This window comes from Natator depressus, chromosome 1, assembly GCF_965152275.1.
Source record: "Natator depressus isolate rNatDep1 chromosome 1, rNatDep2.hap1, whole genome shotgun sequence".
Lineage (NCBI taxonomy): Eukaryota > Metazoa > Chordata > Testudines > Cheloniidae > Natator > Natator depressus.
In genome coordinates this window covers 21,211,541-21,231,956 of record NC_134234.1, presented here as the reverse complement: position 1 = coordinate 21,231,956, position 20,416 = coordinate 21,211,541, and the positions used below count along the sequence as shown (strand labels likewise).

At 41.7% G+C, this 20,416-nt stretch overlaps 1 protein-coding gene across 22 annotated transcripts in view; it reads left to right on the top strand.

Moving 5' to 3' along the window:
• Positions 1-20,416, top strand: part of DLG2 (discs large MAGUK scaffold protein 2) — a 1,447,004-nt gene that overhangs the window by 1,162,216 nt on the left and 264,372 nt on the right. For all 22 annotated transcript variants that reach the window (XM_074955894.1, XM_074956046.1, XM_074955852.1 and 19 more), the window contains one exon: positions 19,023-19,125. In XM_074955894.1, the coding sequence (XP_074811995.1) occupies positions 19,023-19,125 (103 nt within the window). The remainder of the gene's footprint in view (positions 1-19,022; positions 19,126-20,416) is intronic.

Here is a 20,416-nt window from a genome sequence, read left to right as displayed (position 1 = left end):
TAATTGCTTAAATAAATGTGTGTATGTTTTTAGTGTATTCACCTGGTTATCAAAACAAAGCACCAAATTTACTGTAAAGGCTACATGGTTACCAACAAATGAGATGCAGTTTCATTAGGAAAATAAAGTACAAATGAAAAACGTGATTAAAATTAGTGATTTAAATTGAGGTTTAAATTCATGATGAGAATTGGTGATATAAATCACTTTGATATAAATCAGTCCGCCCTGCTGGGTCTGGGGTGGAGGGGAGTGATCATCCTGTCCTTCCCTTATTGCTGAATGGGAGGGTGTATCCTCATGATATGGAAAGGCAGGGAGAGGGTCTAAGCAAGGAATGGGTTTGAGAACTGCTGCTCCATGTGAGTGGGAGGGGGATTTGGCCCCCAGGACTCCCAGATCACTGAGACCAACCAGAGTCTGTAGTTCTCCCCACCATTGTCAGCACCACTTTGTGAAGCTGTAAATACTTTAGTCTCCATCAAAATTTTGAATTGCCTCCTCCACTGAAGTATGGCCATCTCATGCTGCTCCTTCCCCCTCACCCATGCAAACCCCAGAGACGTTAAAGAGCAATAAAGATGGATGCTACTACATCTCCCCCTTCCTTTTCTCTTCCCCCACCCACGCAGCACAGTCTTTCTTTCCTGTTGTCTCTCTCTCCCATTTCTTCCATTTACTACTCCACAGCCAGCACCAGCTCTTCCAGTCTCAGCATCCTCTCTCCAGATGTGCAGCTTATCTCTCCTCCACCCCATGGGATGGATCTCCAAGGTCACATCCAAAATATCAGCTCCCCACCATCCAAGGCAGTTGTTCTTTTTGTGACAGCAGCTGCTGCAAGGCTGGCTAGTATGTCCCCAGATGCAGTAGGTGCTGCAGTCGGAGGATTTAACATCTGCAAACACAGATGTAAGCTCCATCCGTGCAGTACTTAGGGGCCCTGTATATTAGGAGCCACATGGCAACTGTTGTCACAGGAGAGAAGCAGAACTGCTGCCTCAAAAGAGGGGAGTGTAGATACTTATCTACAGCCTAGAGCCGAGCTCACCAACCTCCTGCACATTTGAAGAGCGTCTGCTTGGGTGGAGAGATCAGGTGCTGGGTAGAGGAAGGAAAAGGATATGTCTGTCTTACTCCATAAGCCCTCTTCTAGATGGGTTAGGGGTGGTGGTTGTTGTGTTAATTTAGATGGAATAAAGGGATCCAAAAAGTCAAAGGTGTTAAACCACTCATTGTCCAGCCTTAAATAGTTTTAAACAAGGTTTGGGATACAACCTTGGGAGCTTTCTTAGCTCCATGGTGAATGCCATTAAAATCTGTATACAGAAAAGAAGGGGGAAAAGTGAAAGCATTTGAAAGGTAAAGTATTAAATAAGGCTTTCATTTTAGCTATATCCTGTTCCCTTTCCTTTAGCTGGAGAGAATTTTTGCAAGGAAAAAACCCCTTGTTTGAAGGGTACTAGATATGATAATAATTGCCCTTTTTGGGGAAAAGAGCAAAAGGTAGCTGAGATGGGTTAGTGCTGTTGTTAAAGTCTGATCCCATTACCTAAGAAGACAAACACACTAACGGGAGAGAGAAGAACAGCAAAGATAGAAAATGCAGCTTCTGTCTCTGGTGCTGACTCTCACTTGCAACCTCACTTCTGGAAAAACACAGGCACAACATGCCGTCTTATCAGCTACTCCACAATCTGGCAAGTTTGTGACAGTGGCAGGTCTTTTAATTGTCTTTCTAGTCATAGGTTTTCTGCAATGTAGCAAAATATGCAGTCTTGGCCAGCTAATCCAGGCAGAAGGAGAAAGGAGAGAGAGAGAGAAAAGAGAAGAAATTGGGTGGAGAAGATGCACTTGGTGTGAGAGGGCATGGTGACAAAAGTCTGACATCATAGGTGATATTTGGTATTTAGCCAGAAGAGGTGTCAGTGTCAGAGGGGTCGAGTATGGTCAGGATCAGGGTGACAAAGGCATGGGGTCCCAGGAGAAGGTGGGGGCAGCAGCCATGATGGTGAAGTTCACTCCAGTAGCCAATTTGTCTTCCACAGTCTTTCATTAAGAACGCCAGAAGGGAGTGGTGGGTGGAATAGCCCCTTCCCTCAGTATTTTGTCCACTAATTCTATCTAATTTCTGACACATCAATTTTCATTAACCGATGTATAGTTCTACATTTTTCTTGTTACTCATGGGGCAATTCTGTGTGGAAAAAAATAAAAATTCTGTGCACAATATTTTCAAAGTCTGGAAAATTCTGCATATATTTGTCAAAATAACACAATATAATCACACCAGTTTAAATTATTTTTGGTCATTTATTTTAAAATATACACACACTTGCTTGACAGGTAACAATACAGACAACAAAAGAGATTCCGGAAATGTTTTTTTTTTTTTTGATAAATAGATTCCTTACTAGGCATATTAATACAGAACTCTGAGTAATCATTGATTTAAACTACAATACAGAACCATATTTCCCACACCCCCTCAGAAGCAGTGCAAAGATTTGGGGGAGTCAGAGGTAACGGAGGAGCTGAGGGAGAGGGAAGTAATTGCTGGGAAGGAGTCTGGGTGTGAACTTGGAGTGTTGTTGGGTATGGATGGGAAAAGTATGGAACAGGTTTTTTGAGGGGCCGGGGAGGGATTGTTAGGGAGCTTCCCCTATGCAGACCCTGGCTGACCCATAGCCTCTCCCATTCAGTCAGGCACATCTGCCCCTGCACCTCCATGTCTGTCCTTGCATCCTCTGTTCACATGTGTCCCTCCACTCCCACTCAGACACCCACTTCCCCCATCCCACATGGCCCTGCACCCCCTCTCCTGTCCCCATGTGTCTCTGTACCCCCACTCAGATCCCCCTATCCCTACGTGGCCCTGCACCCCCTTCCCCATCCTCTTGTAGCCCTGCACATCTCTCCCCTTCGTGGCCCTGCATCTCCACTCCCATTCAGCCCCTGCTCCAGTCTGTCCGTCCCCACTAGTTCTTATGAGCCCCTCACTGACCCCCCAGCAGCCCCACGCTGTCTGTCTCCCATAGCCTCTGTCTTCTGACCTGGCCCAACAGGCGCTCTGAAGAAGGTACTACAGGCTTTCTCTTCCCTAGCTGGCTGGAAGTTGCTGCTCTGGTCTATTGCCACAGCGCCCTCTGATGGGCAAAAGGTGGAACTGCAGCAACTTTCCAGCCGAAGTTATTTTCTGTGCAAAAAAATAAAATTATGCCTGGCTCATTAATTATGCATATGTGCAGTGGCACAGATTTTACCCCAGGAGTATCTTGTTTACTAAAGATGATCTCAATACAGTCTTTGAGTTATATCAATAGGTCTGTGGTTTGATTTAGTCTTTCTGTCTTGCTTTTTTGCACGTTTTTCTGTCAACATTTGTTGTTATAAGTTATTGTGACATTTTATAAACTTTCACTCACTTTTGCAGTTGAACTCACAATTAGGGTAAATTTCTAGGCCCAGTTATCACAACAGAGCACTGGCAGAATGAGAGAGTGTGGGTATAGAGGGCCGAGTTCAAAGTTAAATTAGGACTTTTCTCAGCTTGTTATGACGTCGTTCATGCTCTTCAAAATGTGACCTGGTGGGTGAAGCACTGGACTTGAGACTCAGGAGACCTGGGTTCTAGTCCCAGCTCTGCCACTGGCCTGCTGGGTGACCTTGGGCAAGTCACTTTGCCTCTCTGCCGCAGTTTCCTCATCTGTAAAAAGGATAATGGTACTTACCTCCTTTGTAAAGTGCTTTGAGATCTATTAATGAAAAATGCTTTATAAGAGATAGGTATTGAAACCTGAACTAGTTTCACTAGGCACATTCACAGTGTGTGGTACAAGAAAATAAATATTATTGTGCACCTTAGAAACTTGGTGGCGCAACTTACCCAGCTTAACACTACACAAAACTATTTCAAGCAATGTTGATTTAGTTTGTAGAGAAGGTCACAAAAATTAAGGTGAAAGGTTTTTGCTGGAATGGGAATGTTTGCGAAGACTGTTCCGTTTTGCCAAATTTCCTCCAAAGTTCTGACGGAACGGTATGCTCATGGCAGATTTCTGAACCCTGCCTGGTTTCCCGCCACCTTGCCCGGCTGTTTCCTCAGGAGCCTACCTGGGGGGCTGCTGGGGAGCCTGGACTTCCATGGTCTGCAGCTCCAGGACAGATCATCATGGGGACTGCCTTTCAGGTGGGGAGCCAATGGTGTCCAGAGTCTAGGGCAGCCTGCCAGACAACGTGCCCCCAGAGCCAGCCCTCCATTCTCTTTCATGATGAATTTCAAATGTGTTGGTTTTGTTCTGAATCAGAACCCAGCCAAATTCTGAAATAGTGAAATCCTCTGTGAAACAGAACTCCTTTCTGCCCCAGTTCTATTTGCTTGGTTGGTTCTCACTTTTCCTGTGATCCACCAGATGGCAGCAGAGGGTTGTTGTTCTGCTCCACATGGTACAAAATGACACAATTCATCTTCTGTTAATGGAATAAGTTACACTATTAAAACCAGTGTTGGCCATATTTTTATTTTAAAAATTAATTGAATGGAAGGTGTATAATATTTATGAAGCTTCTTTACAGCTATCGTTAGTCTCTTTAAATAAACTGTATGCCCAAAAACCATGTAATAAAAATCAGTGAATGCCATTCAAGAGGCTTTTGATATGTGATTCAGCTAGTGTCACTCCTGAAACTAGAAGCAAAAATTGAACAAAAGAGCAGTAGAAATTCTTCTTTATTTCAAAGTACAGCATAGTTGAATTAAATTGTAATGCTAGAGATAAGGTAGGAGATGTTTATCACATCAGATTATGCTGATGTTTTCTTAATACATGATGTTTAATAGTGGAAACTGTTTCTCATATTATTCATTATATTTTTGTGAATTATCACTGAATAAAAAGCTCCCCTACTTTGCTTTGGTGCCCAAAGAATATATGAAAATATTCTTCATTCAAACCATACATTCCTCAGTGTAATGAAATAAATGCTTCATACGGTGTAGCTCAAATAATTACCTGTCAAATTAAACACATAAGCACCAGCCCTGCTATTATTAAGAATAATAACTATACATTAGCATCTAGGAGCCCCCACTGAAATCAAAGTCCCAGCAGAATCAAGGCTAAACATTTTAACCTTCATTTCTGGAATTCCTAATGTTTGTGTATAGGTGTGCTTGATTTCTCAACTTTAACATAAGTTTTTAACTAATGTGGTGGTGTTGTTTTTTTTTTTTAACCATAGGGAATAAAAGAAAAAAAATAGGATGTGTGAAGGATGGAAATGGAAACTGGCTGCGAAAAGGAACAAAGTATCACTCGTAGGTCTTTCAGCTTAAAACCACAAAGCAAAAACACTGATTGCACCTAGCTCCAGCCAGCAAGGGAGCTGTCATTGGGATGGAGTGCAGCTGGGAGATTGAGATAGGGATAGAAACCACAATGCACAGGAGAAGGATGGCCATGTCCTGTGGTGGGATCTGGAGCTGATTGGATGAGATGTTTTAGCGGGGAAGGTTAGAAGGAGTCACACCATTTCCTAAGCATACCATGGGCTTCCAGCATGTTGTATGTAGAGTTATTGCTCGCCTCTTACAATGAGGGGCACAGGAGAGACAGGGAGGTGGAACTAGTACTGTAACTTGGAGGAAAATTTTTTCTATCTCTCTCCATTGTCTTTCCTGAATTAATTGACTAAAATAAAATTAACTAGCTTCTATAAACCTTGTTTCTTTGCCTCTTGTTCCTATTTTAGCACACCTCTGGAATGATAGGAGGTCAAAGATGGGTGGATCCTTCCCATTCCTGCACCATCAGGATCAAACAACTTAAATTTGGGAGAAGGGGCTAGCAGGAACATACTGTAGGATTTGCTAGTAGCCTGCCTGTGGCAGTGATAAATACCTGATACTTGAATGCTCCTAATCCTGCACTGCACCTGGCCTGTTGTGCATTGCTAATCCTTGTAGGGGGGAGATAAATCCTTGCATTAATCAGCTTGTGCCTTACTTTTCCTTCTAGACTAACAGATTTATTTGGGCATAAGCTTTCATAGGTAAAAAACCCACTTCTTCTGATCCATCTGAAGAAGTGGGTTTTTTACCCACGAAAGCTTATGCCCAAATAAATCTGTTAGTCTTTAAGGTGCCACCGGACTCCTCGTTGTTTTTGTGGATACAGACTAACACGGTTACCCCTCTAATACTTCTCCTCTGTGTATTGTCCTGCTGCCATTTTATGAGATTTTTCTTTTCCCTCTGAACAGTTTAAACACTTCTCCTCCTACACAGTTCCCTCTCACTTCTCCTCCTACACAGCTCCTACCTACCGTCTTTCCCACATCCATAACAGAAATAAAATATGCATTTTTTAAAAACTGTAGTTCACTGTAATTCCTGCTCCGTGATTTGTTGCATATTGAACAAGGTAGAGTATAGATGTTTGGTGCTTATTTAAAACATAGTTATGCTTCCTTGTGCAGCAGATAGACTTGACCTTCAGCTACCTTTCCCCTGCCATGGTGCCACGGAGCATTCAGATTTTCTAAGGAAAAAGCTGCATTTTGTTCATGGTGGAAGCTTTAAAACTGCTAGTGAATTTTGTTGCCTAGTTAAAGGGGAAAAAACAAAAGCCATGTGGTTTTGCTTCAGATAATACATTTTCTAATTGCTACCATTACTGGAAATGTTTGAATCACCTAGGGCCAAATCATCTCCCTTGGGCAAACCCAGAATAGATGGACTTTGTGATGGGCTGCTCTTTGGAGCAGGAAATTCACTGGCCATGGAGCATCAGTGCTGCTTCATCATTGCTAGTGTAGTGGCCTTGGGGCTGGAGTAACCTCCATGCCAGATGTTCCTCCAGCATTTCAAGCAGGACATATTTGCAGATCCATTGGCCGTGCCCGTAAAATGCTTCTCCATGCTACTGTGGATGAAGCCCTGCCTAGAAGTCTGACCTCTTAATTAGGGGAACCACTGTACTTCTGTAGCTTTATGGGCTTTTTAAAAAAAACATTAAACACGAATAGTTATCCACTAATTAGCCAATGTAGGCTGTAACCATGCAAACGTGTTTTGTATTTGTCACATCAGGTGGTGTATATTGCCATTGAGGAAAACAGCAATTTATAGACATAGTTGCTGTTCTTGCTACGGAGAAGAGTTAGCAAGTGTATGTTGAGTGATAATGGTAATTACACACATTCATCCCGGTGCAATGAGATGAGAATAAGGACGGGATGTAGTAGTCATGCAATAGAAATGGCACGGTCCTGACTGGGTCATTTCAACCTGGGCTGGCTGTAGTAGAAAATGTAGGGAACAGTCCTGCCCCGGCAGGGATGGACCAGATGATGAAGGAAAATAGGTCATGTTTAGCTCTAATTTGTGTAGCTGATGAGCAGACTGTTTTAAATTTAGTGAAGAAATGACGTTTCTGTTTACATTATACCCCAAAATACCTTTTCTTGTGAATTGTGTGCTCAAGAAAGGTTCTGGCTTGCCATCCCTGGAGCAGTAACTACTTTATATCTCCACAAAGCAGGCACAGCCATAAGCATGTGTAGTGCAAGATGCCTTGTAATGACAATGTGGGGCTCTCGGAATCTGTGGTGATGGAGTCAGATAAGTACCTAGACAGATTTTCAGTGTCTCTTAATACATTGTTCCTGTGTGTTTTTATCATCCAGAGAGGAGAAAGAAGATGAGGAGTCAAGTTTGTAACAATAGCATATATTGATACTTTTAGCAGAATTTGAGGAGCTATTTAAACCAAAGTCTGCAATAAAAGAGTTGATCGTGATGATTCGAAAAGAGTGCAAAAGGTGAGGTGCCTCTTCCCCTAGGCAAGCAGCGAGGTGGGATGACTCTGTGTGACACAGGGTCATGGGCCATGTGTCTAATAAGTGGGCCCATGCACCAAGGTTCCCGGGAGCATGTCAGGCAGGAGGTGTAGCTAAGTCCCCCAGCTGGTTAGTGTGCATGCTGTATGCTGTCAACAGTAAATGCTGGCTTGGCAGATGGTGGGCACAGACATTGCCTCTTCCCAGAGGAGCAGCAAATTTTGTTCCATGGCTCGGTGCTGTGAGCCGCCTTGCACCAATATGATTCCTTTGGCAGAGGACCCACCATGCAGCATGTCTGCTTTCCCTCGCTGTGTCACATGGGGCAGGGTTTGGCATATCCTGGGATTACAGCTATGTACATTAATTTCCAAAGGAGGTCTTTTGGCATATGTTAGTATGTGTTTATTTTCATGAGCTATAACTACTGTATTTGCCTACAAGGTGATGAGTCAAGAGCAGATTGAAAGGAGCAAGATCAGCTCACTCACTCAGCATCCCTATGCAATTAGGAGGAGATGTTTAAAGGCACAAAGGGCAGTTAGGCACCCAGCTTCCACTGAAAGTTAATAGCAGCCTCTGACACTAACAAATCCCACCAGCATTTCTATTAGGTATGAGGCACCTCTGAATTAACGCCATCAACTGGGTCTTTCCATCTGTCCTCATCTGGTCTCTCTCTTTCTTTATATTGCAAGCTCTTTGGGGCAGTAAGCATTTCGTTTTGAGCACAAGATTAACATGTAATAAATAATACTAATAATCCTTATGAATAAGACGTGTCTTACTGCTAAACAGGATTAGCTATCAAACCTGTCAGTTTTATGTCACGCAAAGTCAGTCCCCTGCAATCTCCTTTTGCCCTACCAGAGAGGCTGGGTAGTTGAGCCATGATGAAATCCTTAGTTGCTTCGAAAACATTCACTTTGCAGTTGCTTCAGTGAGTAGAAATGATCTTTCCAATGACACATTGCTTGCCTGATCATTGCCTAATGATCTAGGAGCAGTTCACATCCAGTTCAGACAGTCTGAATTATCCAATATTATTATAAGATTGTCAGATAGAATTATGTCACATCTGATATATTGATGCATTTGCAGCAAGCTCTTCTCCCCTCAGTGTTCACAATTTTACTGTCCGGCTTGCAGTGAAGAGAGCATAAAAACATGAAAATCAAAATTGCTGCAGGAAAGTAATGATCAGGATGAGATGGCTGCAATTCTGGGCTTAGCTAATTGCAAGACCTGATCCAGTTTGGATTTTTGGGCCTTACTGAGACAGATTCACTAGTTAGTTCTTATCGGCTCTAAAATATATGCTAATTTGCTGAACTTGAGACTGGGGAGTTACTCAAATCATCCATATCACATAGCCCTAACTTTGAAGACAAAAAAATGAAACATCTATGGCAGTTTTCGTATAAAAATTCAGCATTTATCATTATGTCTAGACATGTGCAAGTAGATACATAAATCGGAGTGCCAATGATCACCCCAATCAGCCCAGGTTGGTAATGACACCAGCTGATGGCTATCTTGCTACTTTAGTTTTGAAAAGGTCACAGCATTATGTTCTCTGTTAACATGGGAAGATGTGAGGACTATCAATTGGAGATTAGAGAGGGGAGTGGGGTTGACCGGAAAATAATTCTGTTTTTATGAAAAAATTGCTATTTTGAAATTTGTTTTATTCCAAAGCAGAATGAAAATAAGACTTTTCAAAATATTTTGTGAAAAAAACCATGAGCGAGAGAGAAAGAGAGAGATCCACCCCAGAATAGCCAATAGCTTCTGGTTTGAGATATGTTGAGAACCACACCTTCTACTGAAGTCAGTAGGAATGACAGGCACTAGATACTGAATCTAGGTGACTAGGATCAAGCATCCATAATTACAGGCCACTTCTGAAAACGTGGTCCTCAGTGGCTTGCCCAGCATCAAACAGTGAGCCACTGCCAGAGCTGGGAGAAGAAACCAGGGTTCCAGAGTCCCAGCTATAACTGGTAGAAAAATGTTGTTTTGTTAAAAACCAAAATGTTTCATGGATATGTATTGGTTTTGACGAAAATTTTATAGGGAAGGTCCACAGTGGAATTTTGGGAGAGAAAGAAAGAGAGACCCCAGAACAGCCAATAGCCTGGTTGTTATGACACTCACCTCAGGCAGGGGAAACCCAGGTAACATTCCCGCTCTGAAAATGTGGGCGTTATCCTCTCTTTTCCTCAGTTTACCCATCAGTAAGGAGGGTATAAAAACAATGCTAGGTATATAAGCTCAGTTAGACCAGTGCTTGAATGCATTTGTAAACCCACCTGACAATTAGAACAGGCTAGAGAATGTATTTTTATGTTCTCCATATTAACACAAATTCTTTTTACGTTCTCTCTTATTAACTAATTGATTTTGATTGATTATTGAAAATGAATGAATGTTAGTGATAAAGAGCAGATATTTATATTTATTTAACACATTAGTTAATAAGTATTGACCTGTCCTATTAGCTACAGTGCTTATCATATATGCTTTTTTAAATTAGTATTTAAATTTGTAACAGTTGGTTTAATATAAAAATACAGCATCTAATCACTACATCTAGACATTTGCAACCAAATAAAGAACTAAGAATGCTCTTGATCACCTCATGGTCACTGGATCAAACCCATTCTAGGTTAGTAATGGCACCAGCTGATGGCTATTTAGGACCTGTGTTCAGGCCCAGTTCCAACAATCAGATGTGCACAATTCAAAACCCACTTGTGGGCTCGGGTTTGAGGCACGTTGGCTGGGCATCAGGAAACTTGAAGTGTCACTGCTCGTGCCACAACTGTTGTATGGATAACTAAATTACTTCAGTCTCCAAAGCTGTCAATCTGTCACCATTCACAGATGTCACGTTCACATGAAAAATAACTGACAGCAATAGGAGGTGTTTCCCTGAAGTTTGGGAACAGGAAGAAAATATGCCTTTGCCTAAGGTTATAGGGGCAAGGAGCATGGTTTGGAATGATTTACGTCGTCTGTCTCTAAGATATAGTTAGTTGTTAAGGATGTGGGGAATTTCCCTGACTATAAAGGAAAGTTTGCAAAAATCCAGTTCACTAATGTTATTTTATTCTGAATATTCTAGCTGCCTCTGATGCCACTAGTATTTTGGCACCACATTCAGGTGACTCAGCCTCATCATAAAAGTTAGAGATGGGAAATGACCTGTTAAGTCCTACAGCCCCTTCCCCAGTAGTGCTGCTTGTTCCTCGGTGAGAGGAAATTCTGCGTCTGGAAGGGCCAGCTCATTGGAGCATACAGATTGGCTGACTAGAGCTAGGAGCTATAACTCAAAGTAACCCAGACCTGAAAAATTCAAAAATCATTGAAACAAGTGGTCCATAAAAAGAGATGGGACAGGAGCAGGGTGAAGAGAGGAGCAGACACAATGATATTATTATTGTTTCTGGTAGTTCCCACAATGTCCTAGGCACTGTACAAGCCCAGAATCATGCACGGTCCTAAACCAAAGAAGCTTCCGTCCAAAAAGGGAGGATGAGGGCACAGAAAAGAGAATGAATTAACTGGAGAAGTGAGAAAATGAGAGGGCAACAGAAAGAAAGGGAAGTGCGGATGAGAATGTAAGTGGAAGAAAGTGGAGAGGTTGGGAAAGAAAGTGGAGTAGAAAGCAGGATCTTCCCCTCCCATGTATTCTCCCCTCTTTTTGACTTCCAAGCAGCCTTTTTCATGCAAGAGACAGAACCTTGCCTTTGTAACTCAAATAGAAGGGATGCTGTAGCAGAGGGAACTTCGGTGCCCCTTGGTTGTGGTGATTTTTGCGGTTTTTTGAGCCGTCCAGGTGCTGTGCTGGCTAAATGGGTGCTGCTCTTTTATGTTTGTTTGAAGACTTTTTCAGATATTCAGCCTGAAGATAACTGTCTTGTCATTGTTTTCCAAAAAGAGCTTTTCAATATTTAAGGCTGTTGTAGCTCAGGAAAGGGCAGTGATTTGGTAGTGTGTGCGCGTTAGGTAGAATTCCTGTACCTACCTCCTTCTATTAAATATAAAAAGTGTCATAGGAATACATTATTATGGAGAATCATCATGTAACTTTCCTAGTCTCTTCCCCTTGCACATTTAAACATAGATGTGGTAAGACAGGCATAGCCCTGCATCTCCCACAGCCCCAGAGGATTTGTGCAGCACACTCCCCTCTCTGTGAGCAGCCATGTCTGTTGGCTGCGTGACTGGAGTGGTGAAGGAACATGACCCTGAGGGAAGCAATTACCATCGGGGTGCTAGGAAGAAATGCAGTTATGCTTAGCGGGGCTGCAAGAGGAGATGGGCAGTGCCCTCCTTTGGTGTACAGAGTGGGGCCCTGAAAGTTAAGTTTTGTTCCGAGTTGTCTTGTCTCATCTTCCATCACTCAAACTATTTTTTCACCGGTTCAGCAAACCGAAGAACCACAATTTGAAAAATTTGCTCTATTGTTCCAGCATGAAAGTGTGCAGTTTCCTTACCACTTGATTATCCCCGTAAAAAGCATCAGGCAATGTTACTGACAGCTGAAAGAAGGAGAAAAAGCAGGCTTTTGTTTTCCCTTCAGAGAAGGCAGCATGTTTCTCTTTTCTTTTACAGCTTACCCAGGGACTCTGAGTGTTTGTTTAATTGCTGTACGAACCCAAAATAAAGGTAGCTTTGATACCATGGATTACTCCTCTGGTCTTTGAATTTGAATGACCTACATACAAATCAGGCTTAGGCTAGCGCAAGAAGAAAAGACATCCAAAGACTTTAATTTGTGCAATTCAGAGTTGAGTATAGTAATACATGCTATTTGATTAAATATCTTGGAAAAAATGTAAAAGTTTATGGTCTGTCCAAGTATAATGATTTTACCTTCCTGTGTATTAATACCAGATCTGTTCGGGCCTGATTCAGTGGTCACTGAAGTTAGGAAAGCGCTGACTGAAATATGGTTTGCATTGGTCCTTAAAGAGTAGTGCCTAAAGTTCCAGCTACTGTGTTTAATTTGTATAATTTGCAGCAGGGCTAGGTGTGTAGTTAGGGAAAAATTAGGTTGCTCAAAATCAGGTGCTTTATGCCAGTTTGCCAAATCTCAGATGAAGTTTTGTTCTTGGATTTTTGAATCCTAATCTTCCATTACATTGTTGTCTTTTTTCGGTTGTCTTTCTACTCTCCTTTCGCCACAGTATGCAGAAGAGAGAGACAGCTGTATAAGCTGCAGGCTTTTCTGATTTCCATTATGTCAAATTCATTTTGGAATTAGGCATCAGAAATTGTGCAGTCAAACTCATTCTGGAGTTGGGCATCAGGATTGCTCAGTCAAGCTCAGGGCAACAGTGCTTTTTTGTAAGAAGCAGTCCCATGTTATAAAAGAAAATAACCAAGTGGCACCTTCAGAGTGCCTTAAACTCTCTCTGCACTCACCCACAATCACACTCATACACTTTTTTATACGTGACTAGTGCTCAGTTCATTTGTATTTGTATTGTTCACACCTGGCAAAGCATTCTAGGTTCTTAACACCTAAGTATTTAAACAAATTTAAATTGGAAATTGAAAATAGGTTTCACAATTTGTAATTAAATAATGGTGCCATGCAAAAATGTTGCCATACACAACTGTCTTAATAAGATAACATGGATAAAGAGGCAGGGCACGCATAAGTTGCAGGGGCAAAGGTAAGGGCATGAGCTGTTTTTACACCCTCATGATGTCAAGCCAAAATATCCTGTTCTTTCTGACCTAGTAGGGTGAGATGTTAAATGGAAGTGGTGTATTCCTCATTGCTTAGCGTCTTTAATCACGATTGGTTGTCTTTAGAAAAAAATATGCTCTTGTTCAGTCACAAGTTATTGGGCTTGTTAGTGTTCACTTGCATGGTAGGAAAGAATATTTTCCTCCACTACATTAATTGAGTGGAATTCTACAGCCCATATTATGCATAATGAGATCAGACTAGATGATCATAAAGGTTTGTTCTGACTTTAAGATCTATGAATCTGTGTAAGATTTCAGCAGCTCAGAAAAAAAAATAAAGACCCAGTGCATTTAGTACTTTAAAATGTCAAAAATAAGACCTTGAAATCATTCTGTCCACCCACGGGCAGCTAGTGCAGAGAGCAAATCAGTGTATACACAGAATTCATTCCACCCATCTTGATAACAAATGCAGGACGGCATTCTGCACCGGTTGGTCTGTGGGGAATAGATCGTCTTTTTGGTTAGCCCAGCGTAACGTGGTCCATTGAAGGAGTTCAGTGTATCTCTCTTAATTTGTCTAATCCTACCTAATCTAGTCTGTCTCGTGGGTTGATTGCCTATCATTGTAATATCTAGAGGCTACAGAAATAGACTTACATATAGTTTATCCCATAATATACCTGCCCTTGTTATCCTGAAGCCACCCACTTAACCTGGCATATCTAACTCTTTTTGTTCTCCACAATGTAAGTGCAGGAAATGCATTTCCAATGCACAGCTACAAATCAGGGAATAACAAATGCACAATTACAAAATGGGGAATAACTGTCTAAGTGGTAGCACTGCTCAAAAGGATGTGAGGGTTATAGTGGATCACAAACTGAATATGAGTCATCAATGTGATGCAGCTGCAAAAAAAAGCTAATATGATTTTGTAGTGTATTAACAGGAGCCATGAATGTAAGACACAGAAGGTAATTGTCTCACTCTACTCAGCAATGGTGAAGCCCCAGCTGGAGTACTATGTCCAGTTCTGGGCACCACAATTTAGGAAAGATGTGGACAAATTGGAAGGAGTCCAGAGGAGAGCACCAAAAATGATAAAAGATTTAGAAAACCTGACCTATGAGGAAAGGTTGAAAAAGATTGATCGCGTTTAGTCTTGAGAAAAGAAGATGGAGGGGTGACCTGATAACAATCTTCCAATACGTTAAGGGCTGTTATAAAGCAGCTGGTGGTCAATTGTTCTCCATGTTCATTGAAGGTATAATGGGCTTAATCCGCAGCAAGGAAGATTTAGGTTAGATATTAGGAAAAACTTTCTAATTGTAAGAGTAGTTAAGATCTGGAATAAGCTTCCAAGGCAGATCATGGAGTCCCCATCACTGGAAATGTTTAAAACAAGTTGGGCAAAACCAGTCAGGGGTGGTCTAGGTTTACTTGACCAGCACAGGGGGCTGGATTTGATGAGCTCCTTTCCAGCCCTACTTTTCTGTAATTCTATGAATGTTTCTGTATGTAGATAGGTTTGCATCAGTCTCTGACAATGGTCAGATGTGGGTTCACTCTGTTGTACTCCGATAGGAGGTTCCACAGACAAGTATTAAATCTCACCCAGTTTGTGGTCATCCTGTCCTGAGTTTTAAAAATGTCCTCTGAAACTTGAGATAATAAACAATATTGCTTGGTATAATCTGTAAAGGTAGCTGTGATGGGGTTCCCAGGGTACAACCTTGATCTTGGGACAGCTGAACCCTCTGTCCCACCAACATTGTGATGCTGTGTCAAGCCACAAACCTCTAGCAGGTACTGCAGTTACACAGACATCCACAGGCAGGGACACACCAAGCTGAGTTACATGAATGATCTGAGAGATATGAATATATCTGCTCATGAACCACCAATAGGGAAACTCCAGCCAATTACCCCCAGTTCCCCAGCCTTGCACCCCAGCACTGTACCGTCTTGCACCGGTCAGAAACCTGGCCAGTTTAAGTTCATTACCCAGTCCGCCCGTCCCTCAATGTGGAGAGGACATACACTAGCCTTGGTAAAACTGAGCTGAGATTTCCTAAGCACTTCAACCAAAACACACCGTTTTAGGTAAAATATAAAATAGATTTATTAACTACAGAAAGATAGATTTTAAGTGATTATGAGTAGCAAGCATAAAGATGAAAGGTGGTTACTTAAGAAATAAAAATAAGTTCTCAGTCTGGGTTTTACAAACTAAACAGGAGTTGAATCAAGCAGTGTCTCACCCTAACAGATGGTACAAGCAGGTTAAAGATCCTGGAACTCTTTCCCAGCCTGGGACCACTCTCCCCAGTTCAAAGTCTTTGTCCTCCAGACATTCCTCCGGGTGTTGAGTTGGAGGGAAGGAGGGAGAGGCCAAGTGATGATGTGACTTTCCCTGTTTTATAGCTTCTTCCAGCTTGCTGGAAAGATCTTTTGATGTAATGTGTGGGTCCGCCCCCATTGGTCAAGCAGTCTCCATTGTCTACGTGCTGTCTTTGAGAAGTCCTCTGGGCTGGCCCATGGGAGAGTGGATTCCCTTTAATGGGCCATCATCATGTCTGGCTACTCCATTGTTGTACCTGAAAGGCTGATTGTGGGTGTTCCCAACCTCACAACATATATCAGTAACATATACGGCAGTGATTCATAACCTCACATATAATGATAGCACATACAATCTGACAGGATATTAATATTCAACAGATCAAGACTTTTAAAATGATACCTCACAAGGTACACTTTGTACAAAACATATGCTAATTATATGACAGTGGTGAATATGGGGGTTCCAGGGTGCCACTGTGAGATAGAGTGTCACAGTAGCCACCAAATCACACATCTCAAAAATCCCATAGATTGCCTAAGAGATCTGAAGGATATTGGAGTAAGAACTGCTTAAAACTTTTAGACCAAAAATCTTAGAAAAATAGGTGTTGTTGAAAACAATTTTTTTGAGGAAAACAATAATTTTGACAAATATTTTGCATTTTTATTTTTTAAAACATAACTTAGAGTTTTGTTTTCAGATTTTTGGTTTTTTTATGATTTTTTTCCCCAGGAATAATAGGTTTTTTCCCCTTTGTCATGAAAAAAATATGGGAAGAAAAAAATAATTTCCCAACCAGCTCTAATAGGAACCTGTGTGGATCTGTATGGAAGAGCACAGATAATCAGAGTACAGGCTAGTGAAAATATGTACACTCTCACCAACTGAGACCCTGTCAGATACAGTTTGATCTAAAATAGATCAACATGTTACTGCTCACAGCCTAACGTTTCTTAAAGTTGTTAAACTGTTCTTCATCACAGTCTGATCTGCTTAATCAGAAACTGCAGGTAGGGTCAATGTCAACAACAGTATTAGGAACTCTTTTTTTTTTTTAATTGTTGCAAACAACTAAGTTGTTACTCAGAGAATAAATCTTAGTCCTCAGTGGGTTCATCATACAAATAATTATTGTCCATGTGTTCCTGTAGCTCTTTTATTATCACTTTTTCTAAGATCAATGATAGCAAGTTGGAAACTTGTCTGTTTTCAAATATAATAGAGTCAAAGCAAAGTCGTCTTAAATTTCTCTGCTATTATTTGTAAACTTTTATGGCACCAAATTAATCCCTAGTCTAACTCCACTGAAGTTATTAAATAAACCCCACAAATCCTGTGTGTCCCTCCCTTTTTGTTGTCAATGAGAGCCTTGAAACATAAACCAGAGGTAACCAATCAGCAGGGTTATAAGTTTGAAACTCACATGCTATGCATTGCCCTCTTGCCGATGAAACCCACAGCTTTAGTCTCTTCAATTTATGGAATAGTCTCAAATCAATGTGCAGCTCTGGGGGACTGGAGCCACGTGGGCTTCTGTTGATGGAGCTAGGACCACTTCAGGCCTGTTAGCCTGAGCAGCTGCTGCTGAGCCACTTTTCTAGTGAGTAGTCATGAGCCTGCCCCAAAATGGGCATCTCAGGACCGTGGAAGGCTGTATGGTCCCATGAACTAAGCAGGGCATAAGGAAATCCCTGTCTTTTAATACCAGGTCTGCTACTGACATCCTCTGTGGCCTGTGGTCAGGTCACTTAACCTCTGTGCCTCAATTTTCCGATCTGTGTACTGAAGATAACCTCTCAATGGTGATTTGACTACTAGTTTAGTTAATGTCTGCAGAATGTTCTGTAAGAGCAGATAAGTAGTAGTATTTGTGATTCATTATTTGATTTGCTTTATTAGCTTTCCTAGTGGACGTTACAAGATTTGGGGATACACAAAGAAACATCTCAGTGACACTCCCTAGACTCTTCAGGGTGGTCTTATATATAATGATTGGAAGTGGGTGGGGTATACAATTATTTTACAGGCTCACATCAAAATGCCCAAATCAAGTCTGCCAACTCTGTCCTGGATATGCCGAGGACTGTGTGGGGAAAAAAGAACTGTGCCACTGAGCAGAAGGGAGTCTTTCTTCTTTCTTTCACAGTCAGCACAAAGTTGCTTTCAACAGCCTCAGAGCTGTTCACCCTTCTCCCATACTGTCTGTGACCTGGCACTTACTCGGTTCATCTTCCCATGTTTGCTTGCCCCAAGAGCATTTGCTTGACTTCCTCGTGATAGCTGCTGACAAAGCATGTATCACCAACTGGCTCTGTAGATGAAACAGGTTTTGAAGCGTCCACAAACCTTTAGAGCTGGATTCTCTGGTCGGCTAAGTTCACGTTACACTGCTTATGCAACCCAAAGTGACATTAGACTAGTGGAGAAACCTCCGTGGAAAATCTCCAGTCTGTGTAAAGATGGCAGAGGTGGCTAGGCTGCCTCCTGCACCTATGTTACCACCTCCCTCCTGCACCTGAACTGCCCAGCGCGCACAATGGGGAGGAGGCATGTTGGGGACAGGCAGGAGGCATTCAGGGTTGGGGTATGGTAGGGCGAGGCGCCTCTACAGCAGACGCTCTGCTGATAGAATGTCTCCCATCAGTGGAGCAAACTGAAGCTGCCCTGTGCAAGTTAGATTTATACCAGGGCTGCAAGAGCAGGATCAGCGTGTCCCAGTTGAGTCGTATTAGGACTCCCTCTCTGCTGTGCTCAGGCACAGTAGAGAATTGAACCTTCAAACCCTATAAAGCCAAGTTAAAATTGGTCAAGATTTTAAACAAAAAGTTTAAGAAAAATGTGAACTTAAGAGAGCAGAAAACAAGATAGGCAGCCGTCTCAAGTGAACGTAACGCAGATCAGTGTGTTATAAACACAATGTACAGTAGTCTGATCCAGTGGCAAAGGATCTTGGTCAATCATAAGTGGCTTCAGATAAGTCTATTATAATTTATGTCTTTGTTCTTGAACACTGGTGACATGATTTCCCACCCCCATGCCCTTTCCCAAGTATTAAAACAGATTCTCCATGACTTTCATCCATTATGAAGCAAGTTCAGATGGTTCGTTTTTGTTTTCATTTCTCCTGTAGGTGAATGGCATTGATCTTCGGGGTGCTACCCATGAGCAGGCTGCAGCTGCACTAAAAGGAGCAGGGCAGATAGTAACAATCATAGCACAATACCAGCCGGACGGTAAGTCAATGAACTAATTTACTGTCCAATTAAGAAGTGCTGTTGGGTTTCATCTGATGTTCTTTGGCTGGAAGAATAATGTCATCTACCTTGCAAGACTTCAAGAATAGGAAAAGCAATAAAATTGGGAAAAAGTGGAAATGATAACCATGCAGAAAAAAAACAGTGGTGGTTTGGCACCCTGTGTGTGATGACTTATGTGGACTTATTCCACTACCTGGTGGATGAAGAGGTGTCCTCCTAACACTATTTGTCCTCAAAAGTGGCACTCATGGGACCTCTTGCTGATAGTCTCAGGGATACCAAGGGCTGAATAGACATGGAGAGTGAAGTACCTTTTCACCCTTAGAAAGTGGTTCCTCCATGTGAGAACTGAGACACGCTGGTCGGCCAGCTGTACTTCTGTGCTGTACCTTTTCGGTGGCTAAACTGAGGACTTCAGTCACCAGGCTTTATCAAGCTGCCACTTTTCATAAATAATAAATTCTCACTCATTCCCTTTCTGATGCTCTGACTCAGACTCTTCTCCCCCCCCCCCCCCCAAGTTAAAATTAAAACAGAAAATGTGCAGTTAAGACAGATACCAATGGAAAGAGATGAGGTGAGGAGAATTAGAAGCAAACAAAATTTCAAATATTATACTTTATTACATACATGAAATAATTTGTGTGTGTGTGTATATATATATATATATATATATAGTATATAGATCTAGAATAATTTCAGATCAAGGAAGAAGGGGTAAAAATAATTGTATTACAGAAAGTTCTTGACAGAAGATTTTGGTTCCCATTAGTTTCGGCAGTCTTGTTTATCTTTTCCAGTTTAATAGGAACATAAATATCAATTTAGACTGTTATTACAGAAAGTCGCAAGTAAAATTGCAGCTCTTGATTTTTTGGATGGTAAACAAGAGTGCATAATGTGCCAGCTTTCTGAGCAGCCAGCTGATGATCAGCAATTAAAATGGAGGAAAGAGTTAATGCTTCAATAAGTTACTATTCATGTAGTAAAGAAAAGAGTATAAAATACATAGCTGTTGTGATATTATAAACTGACCCTCTAACCTACGGTTGCAGTGCAAAGTTAAAAAAGGAGGTAATGGTGAATGGGTTCAGAGTTCTCACTTGGTTTGCTCTGAGCATCCAAATGTTTATCTGAACCTTATATGAACTCCCAAACATTTTTGAGTATGTAGAGTTGCCTGGAAATCTTATGTAAGTGGGTTCCATTGCAAGATTTCTAGAGCTTGCCATCAGGCTGAATAGGTTTTATCTTGTTGTTAAAGCAT